General features: G+C 44.1%; 1 protein-coding gene across 2 annotated transcripts in view; it reads left to right on the forward strand.

Annotated features, from left to right (window-relative positions):
- Positions 1–12,515, forward strand: part of ATM (ATM serine/threonine kinase) — a 71,258-nt gene that overhangs the window by 47,359 nt on the left and 11,384 nt on the right. For both annotated transcript variants that reach the window (XM_048493888.1, XM_048493887.1), the window contains exons 42-51: positions 69–171; positions 1,645–1,793; positions 2,244–2,348; positions 3,080–3,199; positions 4,704–4,938; positions 6,364–6,531; positions 6,718–6,837; positions 7,002–7,219; positions 8,016–8,223; positions 9,460–9,573. In XM_048493888.1, the coding sequence (XP_048349845.1) occupies positions 69–171; positions 1,645–1,793; positions 2,244–2,348; positions 3,080–3,199; positions 4,704–4,938; positions 6,364–6,531; positions 6,718–6,837; positions 7,002–7,219; positions 8,016–8,223; positions 9,460–9,573 (1,540 nt within the window). The remainder of the gene's footprint in view (positions 1–68; positions 172–1,644; positions 1,794–2,243; positions 2,349–3,079; positions 3,200–4,703; positions 4,939–6,363; positions 6,532–6,717; positions 6,838–7,001; positions 7,220–8,015; positions 8,224–9,459; positions 9,574–12,515) is intronic.

Genomic DNA, 12,515 nt, shown 5'->3' on the forward strand with positions numbered 1-12,515 from the left:
AAATCATATGAATGAACCTATGAAGGCTCAGTGTTCTAAATCTTTTCATTGTTCTTGCTGTGTAACAGGATAAGAACTTACGAGCATGAGGCTGTATGGGGGAAAGCCCTAGTCACCTATGACCTTGAAAGAAGCCTTCCACCTGCCACGCGGCAAGCAGGAATAATAGAGGTAGTTCTTCATACCGTAAAGCTGCTAATAGGTCACTGAAATGATTTAGGTTCCTGGTATCAGCAAACCTGGAGCTAAATAGCATTCAGATTTTATTGGCTATGATAGTGTTAGGTGAGTTTTCATGGCACCATATTTCCTCTGTGGCAGCATTTATTGGCCTTGGTTTGAGTGAGTATTTCAGTTCATATGAATATCCTGCAAACCTCTAGGATCTGTTCTCTTCCAACCACCACCACCCATATTCTAATTGGCTAGCTTTACTGCAGGTGCCGTCACCTTGAAGAAGCAAGGTTGTCATCCTTGAACAATAGTACTTTTTCAGTGGTGGCTGCCTTCATAGCACTCTCTCTTTCAGATGGAAGATCCAGCAGTTTTGTCTTGCTAGGTCTTTTGAGTTTTATGCTGCTGGTTTTGTCTCCTCCTGGCGTTATATATATTTTTTTCAGTGTTGCAGTGTATATTTGTTCATTCTTACCATTGTCCAGTAGGCAATACACTAGATGTTATGGTTGACCAGTATGAAATAGCTTGGTTGACTTTATTGAATTTGCTTCCTTGTTTAGTCTGCCTTTCTCAGATTTACGAAGTTTAAAAATGCAATGTAATACAGTGCAATAAAACTGGATGACAAAACTAGAAAGCAGCATAGTAAAATAGTACAATGTATACAATAAACCATGCAATCAGAACCGCTTAAAATTTTCAGACACCAAAACTGTACTCCTCTTCCCTTATGTTAACACCTTCCTGAACACTAAGGCCGTTTCCATACGGAAAAGCGGAAAGCGAGCTGGAATTCGGCGCTTTTGGCGCCCGACCCGAAGACGCTAAGGACCGTCATGCATGGGCCGGTCCCAGGAAAAAACGGGCAGCCGAAGCGCCCAGCGTGAGCGCCTTGGCGCCCGCCCTGACCTGGCTTGTCCCTGGGCCTCGACGCGTCGCGAGGCCTGGGGACCCGCGCCCTGATCCCCTCGCGTGCCTGCTTACTTTCGGCGCAAGCCAGCCGAAGGCGTGTCCCACAGGCCTCAGCGAAGTGCCGGAAGTTAGGTACAATGGAAGATACCGAGTGGTGGAAGCGTGGAAGCCATGCCGTTAAGCTCGGCAGCTGGCTTCCGCGGCGGCTTATTCGGAAGAAGAGCAGCTTCCCAGCGTTCTGGGAATCTCGCCGGCTGCTGCCCGAATAGCCGAAGTGGCTCGACGGCAGCGGCTTTCGCTGCAGCTGCGCTCGCCCGTCGCCGAGATGGCGGCCTGGAGACGGCGTTTTTACCGTCTCCAGGCCGTCATTTTCTGCCCGTGCGGAAACGGCCTAAGTCTGTCGGTGCAACAAAGGTTGTTGACCCAAAACACCATACCTCAGATGTCCCACAAGTCTCAGTAGTATGCAGTATTGTTTAGTCAGTAATGTTGGGAGTATCTTCATGACTCAAACCTTATTTTTCAGCGGCTCACCTTTTATCTCACTGTTTGTAGGCCTTGCAGAATTTTGGCTTGTGTGACACCCTTTCCGTCTACTTAAAAGGACTGGAGCAGGATAATCCTGAATCCTCGATGGAACTGCAAGAGCTTCGTTATCAGGCAGCTTGGAGGAATATGCAGTGGGACAGCATCTCTTCTGTCAAGTAATACAAACCCTGCCAATGTTTTTTAACCATGGCACTTTATTTTAGCCTACAGTTATTTCATGCTGAAAATTAAAAGCTGTATTCAAGGCACGTTCATTGGGAGCTTTTGGCACTTTGCTTAGGATTGAAGGAGACCTAATGGCAGCCAGTATACCAATTAAAGGCTACTTTTAGACATTTGGTTAAATTGGTTCTGGTGGGTTTTCTGGGCTGTGTGGCCGTGGTCGGGTGGATTTTGTTCCCAACGTTTTGCCTGCATCTGTGGCTGGCATCTTCAGAGGTGTATCGCAGGTGCAGGCGAAACGTTAGGAACAAAATCCACCAGACCACGGCCACACAGCCCGGAAAACCCACCAGAACCAGTTGAATCCGGTCGTGAAAGCCTTCGACAATACATTCAGTTAAATGTTTGTGTACAACTGTATATCTTTTTTGTTCATTTTTAAGAGATGAGATGGGAGAAAGAGGCTACCATGAATCTGTGTATGATGCTCTGCAGTGTTTAAGGGACAAGGAATTTCCTACTTTTTACGAAAGACTAAAGTGTGCCAGGTAAATAGCAAGTATCTCTACTGCATGTGCTATTGTAAAATGAAATGCTATTGTATATATTCTAGGCTTTTATTCTTCTGTTTTCTTAAATGTCACAAAGTATATTAATGGGAGATGAATGCAAAAACCAGCCGCTTCTCTGCACAGTTTCTAATGAGTTTTCCATCTGAATAATGATTAAGGCCTTTATTTTTGAATTTGTGACAAAAATAAAGTTAAGCTACGCAAATATCAAAATGTCACCAAGAGGGATGGTCTCAGGGGAACCAATTAAAGTTTATATAGAGATTTCACACAATAAGCATCCCTGGTTAGTTTTACAGGGCTCTTTAAGTCAGACGTCATATCAGTGAAAAGTTTGCGTTCCAGCCCAATTTTATTTTCATATGAGAAATTTTGAACGGATGCTGACTTATAGTGACTCGGACGACTGACCCATCTTGCTCGGTGTTATCTGCTCTGAATGCTAACAGCTCTCCAGAGTCTCAAAACAGGCAAACATCTTTCCTGACTGACCCTTAGATCTTTTAATGGAAGATGTTAACGATTGAACCTGGAACTCATATCGCTGAGCCGCAGCACCTTCTCCTCTTGAAACCTGTTTTGTCTCAAGTGCATGAATATATTAAGTGGGCTGCAGCACAAAATCCTTTGTTTTCTGGTGCTATTTAAAAGTATTTTGATAGCAAACAGCATAGCAGTCCACATAAACTGTTTCTTACAATTCATAGAGTCAAGGAAGTCGAAGAACTGTCCAAAGGTGGTCTGGAGTCTGTGTATTCTTTACTGCCAACGCTTTGCAGACTGCAGACCATAGGAGAGCTGGAACACGTCGGACGACTTTTCTCTGAGTATGTGGTCGTTTCTTTGAATGTTTCGCTTTCACTGTGTTATGTTGTGTTCAAAGATGTAAAAACTGCAAAATATTCTGCACCAGCAGAAATGAAAACGATTGCAAAATGCACAAATTCGCCAGTGTTCAGAGTCCTGAACACAGTTTGGGATCATCCTATTAAACTGTGTTCAAGACTCTTTGTACAACTTTTGCATTTTTTGCATTCTGCAGTTGTATTCAGAGATTCAGATCAAGATGCCTGTGCATCACCACAGATCGGACTCTACATGTCTTCGTTATACTTTTGAATAAATATTACAGTCTAAATCAAAAAGGTAAACAAAACCTATCAAGTAGTGAAATATTGCATGTGTGTGTTTCAGTAGTGCAAGGTTTGATAGGTTTTGTTTACCCTTTTGATAGATTATGTTTGCTGCTTAGCTAACATCTTGCCCACGTTCAGACCTCTGTTCATGGCAGGCACAAATATTTTGTTTACCACACCAACACAGACCTTCCTGCAGGCACAAATTGGGCAAATTAGAGTTGTTTTCCTTCCCACCGATTGGACTACACCGTGGTTTAATTTAGAACCTTGGTTTGTGGGGGGAAACACTCTTATTTTACCAGGAAAGGGGAGGAGCTGAGTGAGTGGGTGGTCATGGCAAACAAGTCATGTTCTGGCCAATCCCAAACAGACAATCCCAATCCAGATTGGGGAGGGGGGTACACTGGTGCATTTGACACACACACACACACCACCACCACCACCACCCCCGGGCACAAGGGGTATCCCTGCCAGCTCACAGAACAAATGCTCTCCATAGCTCTGCGGCAAGTGGGCCCAGAAGTCTGGGCTGTCACAGAGTTGCATTGGTGTCCATAATGGACACCAGCGTGGGGTAGGCTGAGCCAGGGCATTCCCAGGGGCAGAACCAACATTAGTCAGCATATTGTCGAAGGCTTTCACGGCCGGATTCAACTGGTTGTGGTGGGTTTTCCAGGCTGTGTGGCCGTTGTCTGGAAGATCTTGTTCCTGATGTTTCGCCTGCATCTGTGGCTGGCATTTTCAGAGGTGTATCACAGAAAGAAGTGTGTTACACACTGTGTCTAGTGAGAAGGGAATGTTTAGTGGGGTATATATTGTCCATGTCCCAGGGTGGGGAACCAATCAGTTCCACCCAAACACTGATTGGTTCTGTAGGAACCATCTATAGGACTCCAGTTTCCTCTTCATACAAATTTTCCTGTTGGCTCATCCAGTTTGGTGCACATTTCAGAGGTCTGAATGAACGCTCCGGCTCAAAGAACCTCCGACGATCTTTCTTCTATCGAATAGTGCTCAATACATTGCTTCTCCGCAAGGCTAGTAAAAGCCTCAAGCATAAAATTTTTGATTCCTGAATTGTCATTTGAAATCAGCACCATTCCTCAAAATTGTATCCTTGTACCTTTGTGTAAAAAACTTACTAATATTCAGTGTGAGCTCTTTGCTTTCTTTCATATCATCTCTGTTCCAGATCTTTTACTAACAAGCAACTGAATCATCTGTATATGAAGTGGCAGAGGCAGTCCCAGCTTCTCCAGGACAGTGATTTCAGTTTCCAGGAGCCTATTATGGCTCTACGCACAGTGATTCTGGAGGTCCTGCTCGAGAAAGAGAATGAGAACACCAAAGTGGAATGCATTAAAGATACCCTCACCAAACATCTTGTGGAACTATCAAGATTGGCTCGAGTGGCCAAAAACACACAGGTATTAGACTCAAATATAGGCCTGCTTTCAGAGTACCTGCCGGCAAGTATATCTTAATTAATTTATAAATAGTGCGTTGGATCCTGTTAAAATCTTTGCTCATGGAAGAATTTCTGACAGGAGCATGGCTTCTCCATCTCCCACTGGGGGGCAAAATGTTCCCCCAAATGCTGCTGCAGGGGACAGGGGATTGCCTAGGACAGAAGATGGATCTTTGTTTGCCATGGAAGATGGGAATCGGTTTGCTCCTATTGCCTGCAGAAATTGGATCCTTCTAGCTTTCTGCTGAAGCTATGGTGAGAAGGGGTCTGGTCCCAGTCTCACTGTTCCCCCACCTGTAATTGGCATAGTTGTTTCTCTGTAGGAGCCTTTTTGGGGAAAAGAAAGGTTAGTGAATAATGCATTTTGCCAACAGAAAGCCAGCTGGTAGGATACACCCCACTAGCCCTGTAGCTGATATAGAGTGTGAGTTGTGGGCCTAAAAATCCATAGTTCACATCACATCTCAGTCTCACAATTGCTAGGTGGGTTCAGCAGGCTGCTGACTCCTGCTTCAAACCCACCACTACAATATGGGATGGTAATCCTGGACAGCTATGGACATTACTGCTATAATGATTGTGAAGGGCTTTAATTACTTGAAGTATAGAGGTGTTTATTATTATCCATATCCTCCACTATATACTTACAGACTGTGTTCTCAGTAGGGTCTAGATTTTTCTTACATCCAGATCTTCGCAGCCACAAAATAATTATTTGTGCTGCTGGTACAGTCTTGTGCTTCATAAAAATGGTACCAGGTGTCAGGCTCTTGAACGTGGAAATAACAGAGACCGTAGGAAAGTCCTAAAGCAGTTTATTTCTAACAATGCGTAGAGTAACAATAGAAAGCTGAATCTAATCTCTCCAGCTTAAATCCAGAGATTATATCCTTCAAACTCCCCCCCCCCCCATTTGTCCCACACCAAATGTGCCTTACAAATTCTACAACATTTGCACTACAGAGCTTCAAAGAACCTGGGAACCGTTCGCACCTTCTTGCAGGAGAGCTGGCACCAGGGAGTTGCCAGGAAGGGAAGAGGGAAACAGAAAAGCAGTTACAGGAAAACATTTGCAATTCTTACACAGCAAGACATCGGGGCACTGACAGGCCTGGTCCTGACATTAGGATCCAGGATGGGTTGTGACTCAAATAGTAAAGGGTTGGATTTTGGTTGAATGCCAGCAATAGAATGCACATGCTGGATCTTCTGAGTTGTTGAGGGGACAGGTTTCTGGATGGCATTTGACTAGATATGGTATATATGCACATGGAATTTTAACTGTAACATAGTGTAATTGGATTTTGGATTTCAGAAATGTGAACCAAATGGACCACAACGTCAAAAAAAGGAGAAAAAACTGAACAATTATTATTTTTTTCAGCTTCCAGAGAGATCGATGTTTCAGATTAAACAGTACAATCCAACAAGACATGGGGTGTCTGAGTGGCAGTTGGAGGAAGCCCAGGTGTTCTGGGCTAAAAAGGAAACGAGTTTAGCATTGAGTATCCTAAAGAAGTTGATCAAGAAATTGGATGAAGATTGGTTCACGGTAATGCTCTATATTCTGTTGACTTGATTGTTTGAATCCCTCATCTTGAATCAGTCTACAGTGCTTAAAAGGACCAGAATATATGTAGCCAGGCCTAATAAAAAATGAAGGGAGTATCATTGCTTATTGCCAGGTCACTACCTTATGGACAACTGTTAATAGTCTAAATGCTATTTTTCTTCTAAGGTTGAAAAAGACCCAAACCTGAAGTTAATTTACACAGAATGTTTGAGATTATCTGGAAGCTGGTTAGCAGAGACTTGTTTGGAAAATCCTACAGTCATTATGCAGAGTTACTTGGAAAAGGTAAATGACTTCTAATTACACAATTTTGGAAAATAATCCAAGAAAATGATAATATATTTGGTATAGTTTTTAAGGTATTTTATCTGCATCTATACAGTCAGCTTGTTGTTTAACCATTAAATAGCCATCCTGGGTTACTGTTGTTTTTCTAATGTTCTTTCTAGGCAGTAGAAGTCGCTGGAAGCCAAAGTGGTGACCACAGTGACGAACTAAAGAGTGGGAAAATGAAGGCGTTTCTGTCTCTAGCTCGTTTTTCAGATACTCAGTATCAAAGAATTGAAAACTACATGAAATCCTCAGAGTTTGAAAACAAGCAAGCTTTGTTAATGGCAGCCAAGGCAGAAGTTGGCCTACTGCGAGAGCATAAGATTCAAATTAACAGGTAGATCTCTTAATTGAGGTGTTGTTGACGGAAGATGACTGCCATGTTGCTCCCTAATGAAAAACAAGCTAAACATATAGCTGGTGGAATGGATGTGATCTTAGAGTTAATGGCACTTTAGTCTTCAGGAAAGGAATTAGCAATTCTGATGGTTGCCCCCCCCCCCATTTTAGACCCTCACTTGAGCTCCTGTGCTGATTCTGTGGCTCTGCTGACCACCAGAAACAAAGGCTGCTTCTGCATGGCCAGATTTGTGGGGCTGCATCGCCATGATTAATGCCGATGCCAGCCCCGAAATGCCTTCCTACCTTGTCTGGCCGTCCATCGCTCTGAGGATGGCCAGCGTGACGACTGTAGCGACGGAGGCTAGGAGGAGGCTAGGAGGAGCGTCCCCTGGCCTCCTAAGAGCGCCGGATGCCGGACAAAGTAGGAAGGCATTTGGGGCCGGCGCAGGGAATACACCGGCTTCCACCCACTGCCGTTCGCTTGGCAACTGGTGGAAGCCGGTGTATTCTGACAACCTCACTCCCTGAGCGAGGTTGGAAGACATTGTTTGGGGAGGGAAAGAGCGGCACTGCATCATATTCACAGCGCCGCCTGTGCAAAGCATCCCCCCCCCACCCCCCACGATATTTTACCGGACCAGAATCAGTGATTCCGGCCCGTGCAGAAAGGGCCAAAATTTCAAGGGTCTCAGAGTCCTGGGAAGAAAGGTTGTCCTATTCCATGATGTCAGTGGGTGGCTGGATACATACCATGAATGTAACTATTTTATTTCTGAATCTTTGTCGATAAGATATACAATCAAAGTTCAACGGGAGCTTGAACTTGATGAGCGTGCGATCAAGGCACTGAAAGAAGATCGCAAACGTTTCCTATGCAAAGCGGTTGAAAACTACATCAGCTGTTTGCTTAGTGGAGAAGAGTATGACTTGTGGATCTTCCGGCTTTGTTCCCTCTGGCTTGAGAACTCCGGAGTTGCCGATGTCAATGCTATGATTAAGGTTAGCTCCTCTGTAGCTTTCCGACTCCTGTATTTGTATATGAATATCTGGTGAAGGGTGAGTTTGCTATTATCACAGGACATGATTGGTGAGCACGTGATACACAACAGGTTTGTGTATGGTGACTGACTGGGTGGTATTCACCCTGAAAATTTTACAGGTACCAATTTGACTTCTATCATGGAAGAATGGCGGGGGGGGGGGGGGTATTACATTTATGCAACTTCTATATCATTCTTGCAAATTATATCGTCTGCACTCTTGGTAAAGATAGACTGCTGCCACAAGGGGAGATTCCCCAAATGGGAAAGAGGAAAATGTCATGTTAATGGGAATGACCACATGAATGTGTTCATTCAGAGGATGTTTTGTGGGTTTTCCCTTTATGATGGGGACGGGAGTCTTATCTCAATCTGGTTCAAAAGGCAGACTGGAGAGTGGTTGCCAGGGAATGTCCAAGAGGAAGAACTAAGGTGTATATGAGCTCTCTACATGAGGAGGAGCTAAGCTCACTGCTGTGTCCTGTATCCCCTTAGCCTTTTACAGGCATTTTCTCCCCCTTCCTGACTGAGCTGCAAGTGAGGGGAAAAGAGTAGAGTTCAGGACTAGGGCGGAGTGTGTGTGCGTGCATGTGTGCTTCAGTGGGGTGATAATTGTGCCTGCCTTCTTTTGCAGGCATGACAAGGAGAGAAGGGGAGAAACAGGATTCCAGCAGTGGGTGGGGGAGGAGGCCATTCCCTCTTGTTCCTATATGTCTTGCTATTTATGCTATGGCAGGAACATGTTCATCCATGCCATTGGGCTTAATGGACTTATGCCACCTTTTTGGTGATGTAAATCCTAATCCCCGGACACCAACGCAACAGGGGCAATGGCCGAAAGGCTCTGGCCATGGTCCTGGACCGCCCCCACTACAGCAGGGGCACAGGATGCTGGCACGGTGTCCAGCACCTCATCCCACCACAAGGAACGGTTGGGGAGGCCACACACTGGCATGTTTGCTCCTTTGCTGGGGCAGGTGCCCCAGGAAGGGCAAATCTGCTGGCATGGCCCCCACCACTCCGACCAGCAGATTCAGCTCCCCCTTTTGGATGGAGCTGCTGGAAACTTATGTAGAAAAGTAAGTTTTGAAATGCACTGACATCTGCACATACGTGCTGTGTTTTAAATATTAATTCTTTTCTCCTGTTCCCTTTGTTTCCTGTCTCTATTGCATGTGCTTCTGTGGCACAACAGAGAGGGGGAGAGAAAATACCGTCTTACAAGTTTTTGCCTCTGATGTACCAATTGGCTGCTAGAATGGGAACCAAGGCGGTGGAAGGACTAGGATTTCATCACATTCTGAATGACGTAATTGATCTTCAACCATATAACCTTTCTTTCCTGTGACATGCAAATATAGGTTTTTTTTCCATAATAGACCACTGTTACTTAATTGTACACTTGCTTGATTAGACATCAAGGATATTTACATTATATTGTAGTGGATTTTTTATTTATTTTGCAGTTAGAAGTGATTTAGCATCTTCAAAAGATGGTCATTTTATTTCTTAAAAAGTTAGAAACCCATACACTGGCTTGGATTCAGCTTTGGGCAAAATGAAAACGAGATCTTTGTGTAGCTTCTCTTGTTGAAGGGACCGCATGAGACCTTGTGCCTTCAGCCATTTCCACTTGGAATGCATCTGAGGATTGTTCTGTGATACTCGTAGGCTGTCATGTTCTTATAGTGACCCACTATGTAGAACTTGTAAAGAGCTACTACTGGGAAGAAAATTCCAGGATTTAATAACCTCAAGAAGGTCAACCATCTTCTCCATCTCCCATATTATACTTTGAGGGGGCCATTTTAAGAATGAAGAGGCTGCTAGGCCCAGTTCCTGAAAATACAGGGAGGGTCATTCAATACATTGCAGAAGTGGAAAGCAAGTGTGTTTCTGCTTGCGCAAGAGCTCTAGTGCAAGTGAAAAATTTTCCACTGGATCCAAGCCATGAAGTGCAACCAAAGCCTATCCTGGTTGGGTGTATGATTATTTGGAAGTAAGCCTCATGGAGTGCAATTGAGTGTACAGTTGCTGTAATCATATTCATACTTTGTAGTTAGACTAGGTGTGTTCTACAGAAGAGTTTCCAGTTGTTGTAATTGCCATTTCTGGTAAAAGCTCTGGTCTACCTCTGGAATTGGGGAGTTGATACACTTTCTCGTCATTTTTTTCCCTCTTTTCAAAAAACCCATTCATCTGACTGGTTTTCAGAGTCCTATGACCAACTAAATGGGTTTATAGACCACTGGAATGTAACTGGGAGAAAACACAAATTGAATATGACTGAACATGAGTGAAAGAGCACCTTTAGGCCTACTTTGGGGCAGTGATGAGTGTCTGGTATAATTACCTCTTTGCCCCATTCTTTCTGTGCAGACTCAGCCGGCAGAGCTTTCCTCACAAGAGATAGGTTTCTTTGTCTCCAGTAGATCTCACTAGAGGCTAGAGCAGGGGTAGGGAACCTTTAACACTCAAAGAGCCATATGGACCCGTTTTCCACTGGAAAAGAAAACACTTGGAGGCGCAAATTTTTTTTTGACATTTAAAATAAAGATAACACTATATATATAGGGGTTTTTTTACCTTTTACTCTGCTCATTCTGAGAAACGCATGGATGCGCCCGCCCTGCTGCTTGCAGGGCGGGCAAGGATGAAGCTGGCGGCTCGGCCTCGCCGGCCACCGGGAAAGCGCCCACCCCGCTCCAACGGGGCGGGCGAGAGGGGAAGCCCGCGGCTGTAGCCGACCGTGGGCAGTTGGTGCGCCCGCCCTGCTGCCTGCAGGGCAGGCAAGGATGGGGCCGGCGGCTCGACTCGTGGAGCCACAGTGCAAGGGCAGAAGAGCCACATGTGGCTCTCGAGCCGCAGGTTCCCTACCCCTGGGCTAGAGCTTCGCAGACTTCCAGGTCATTTCTGACCACAGTGAATCATAGAATCATAGAGTTGGAAGAGACCCCAAGGGCCATCAAGTCCAACCCCCTGCAATGCAGGAACGCATAATCAAAGTACTCCTGACAGATGGCCGTCCAGCCTCCCTTTAAAAACCTCCAAAGAAGGAGACTCCACCACACTCCGAGGTAGTGCATTCAACTGTTGAACAGCCCTTACTTTCAGGAAGTTTTTCCTGATGTTTAGGTGGAATCTCTTCCTTCACATGGAACCCATTATTCCTGGTCCTAGTCTCTGGAGCGGCAGAAAACAAGCTTGCTCCTCACCAACATGACATCCCTTCAAATATCTAATCAGGGCTATCAGGTCACTTCTTACCTGTTATTCACCAAATTAAACATACCCAGCTCTCTAAGTCTTCTCGTAGGGCATGGATTCCAGACCTTTTACCATTTTGGTTGCCCTCCTCTGGACCTGTTCCAGCTTGTCAGTATCCTTTTTCAGCAGAGTTTAAAGCGGAGCTACTCAGGTAAGATGAGAAGGTCTTTAGTCTTCTTGCACTCACTGCAACCTTCTCGCACACTTGGAAAAAAATACTCTTCACGCAAGATATTCTTTCCATAGGAAGGTTTTACTTTAGCAGTTGCAAGGTTACACAAGTCTATTCTATACAAGACTATGAGACTATACAGAACTCTTCAGCTAGAACAAAGTTCAACACACACTCTCTGAACTTAGATTCAACTCAGTCTCTATCTGAACTTAGCATATACAAAGCATTGCTTATACATCCAACTGGATACTTTTCCCCACCCTGGCATCAGCCTTTCATTGGTCTAGAGTTACAGTTGAACTCACCAATCATGTTAAAGGTTAACTGTTCCTTCGCCCCTAGAATGACTTTCTCTGGCCTTGGGGTTGCAAACTTCTGCTAACTTAGAAGATGACCCTTTTGTGAACCTTTACTCTTTTTTATATATATATATCTATATCTATCTATCTATCTATCTATCTATCTATCTATCTATCTATCTATCTATCTATATCTATCTATCTATCTATCTATCTATCTATCTATCTATCTATATACACACACACACATACATACACATATATATACATATATACATATATATATATACATACATACATATATATATATATATATACATAAATATACATACATATATATATATATGTATATATATATGTGTGTGTGTGTGTGTGTGTATATATATATGTATATATATATATGTGTGTATATATATGTATATGTGTGCGTGTGTGCGTGTGTGCGTGTGTGTGTGTGTGTGTGTGTGTGTGTATATATACATATATATACATATATATACATATATATAC

The sequence above is a fragment of the Sphaerodactylus townsendi genome, linkage group LG04 (assembly GCF_021028975.2).
Source record: "Sphaerodactylus townsendi isolate TG3544 linkage group LG04, MPM_Stown_v2.3, whole genome shotgun sequence".
Taxonomy (NCBI): Eukaryota; Metazoa; Chordata; class Lepidosauria; order Squamata; family Sphaerodactylidae; genus Sphaerodactylus; species Sphaerodactylus townsendi.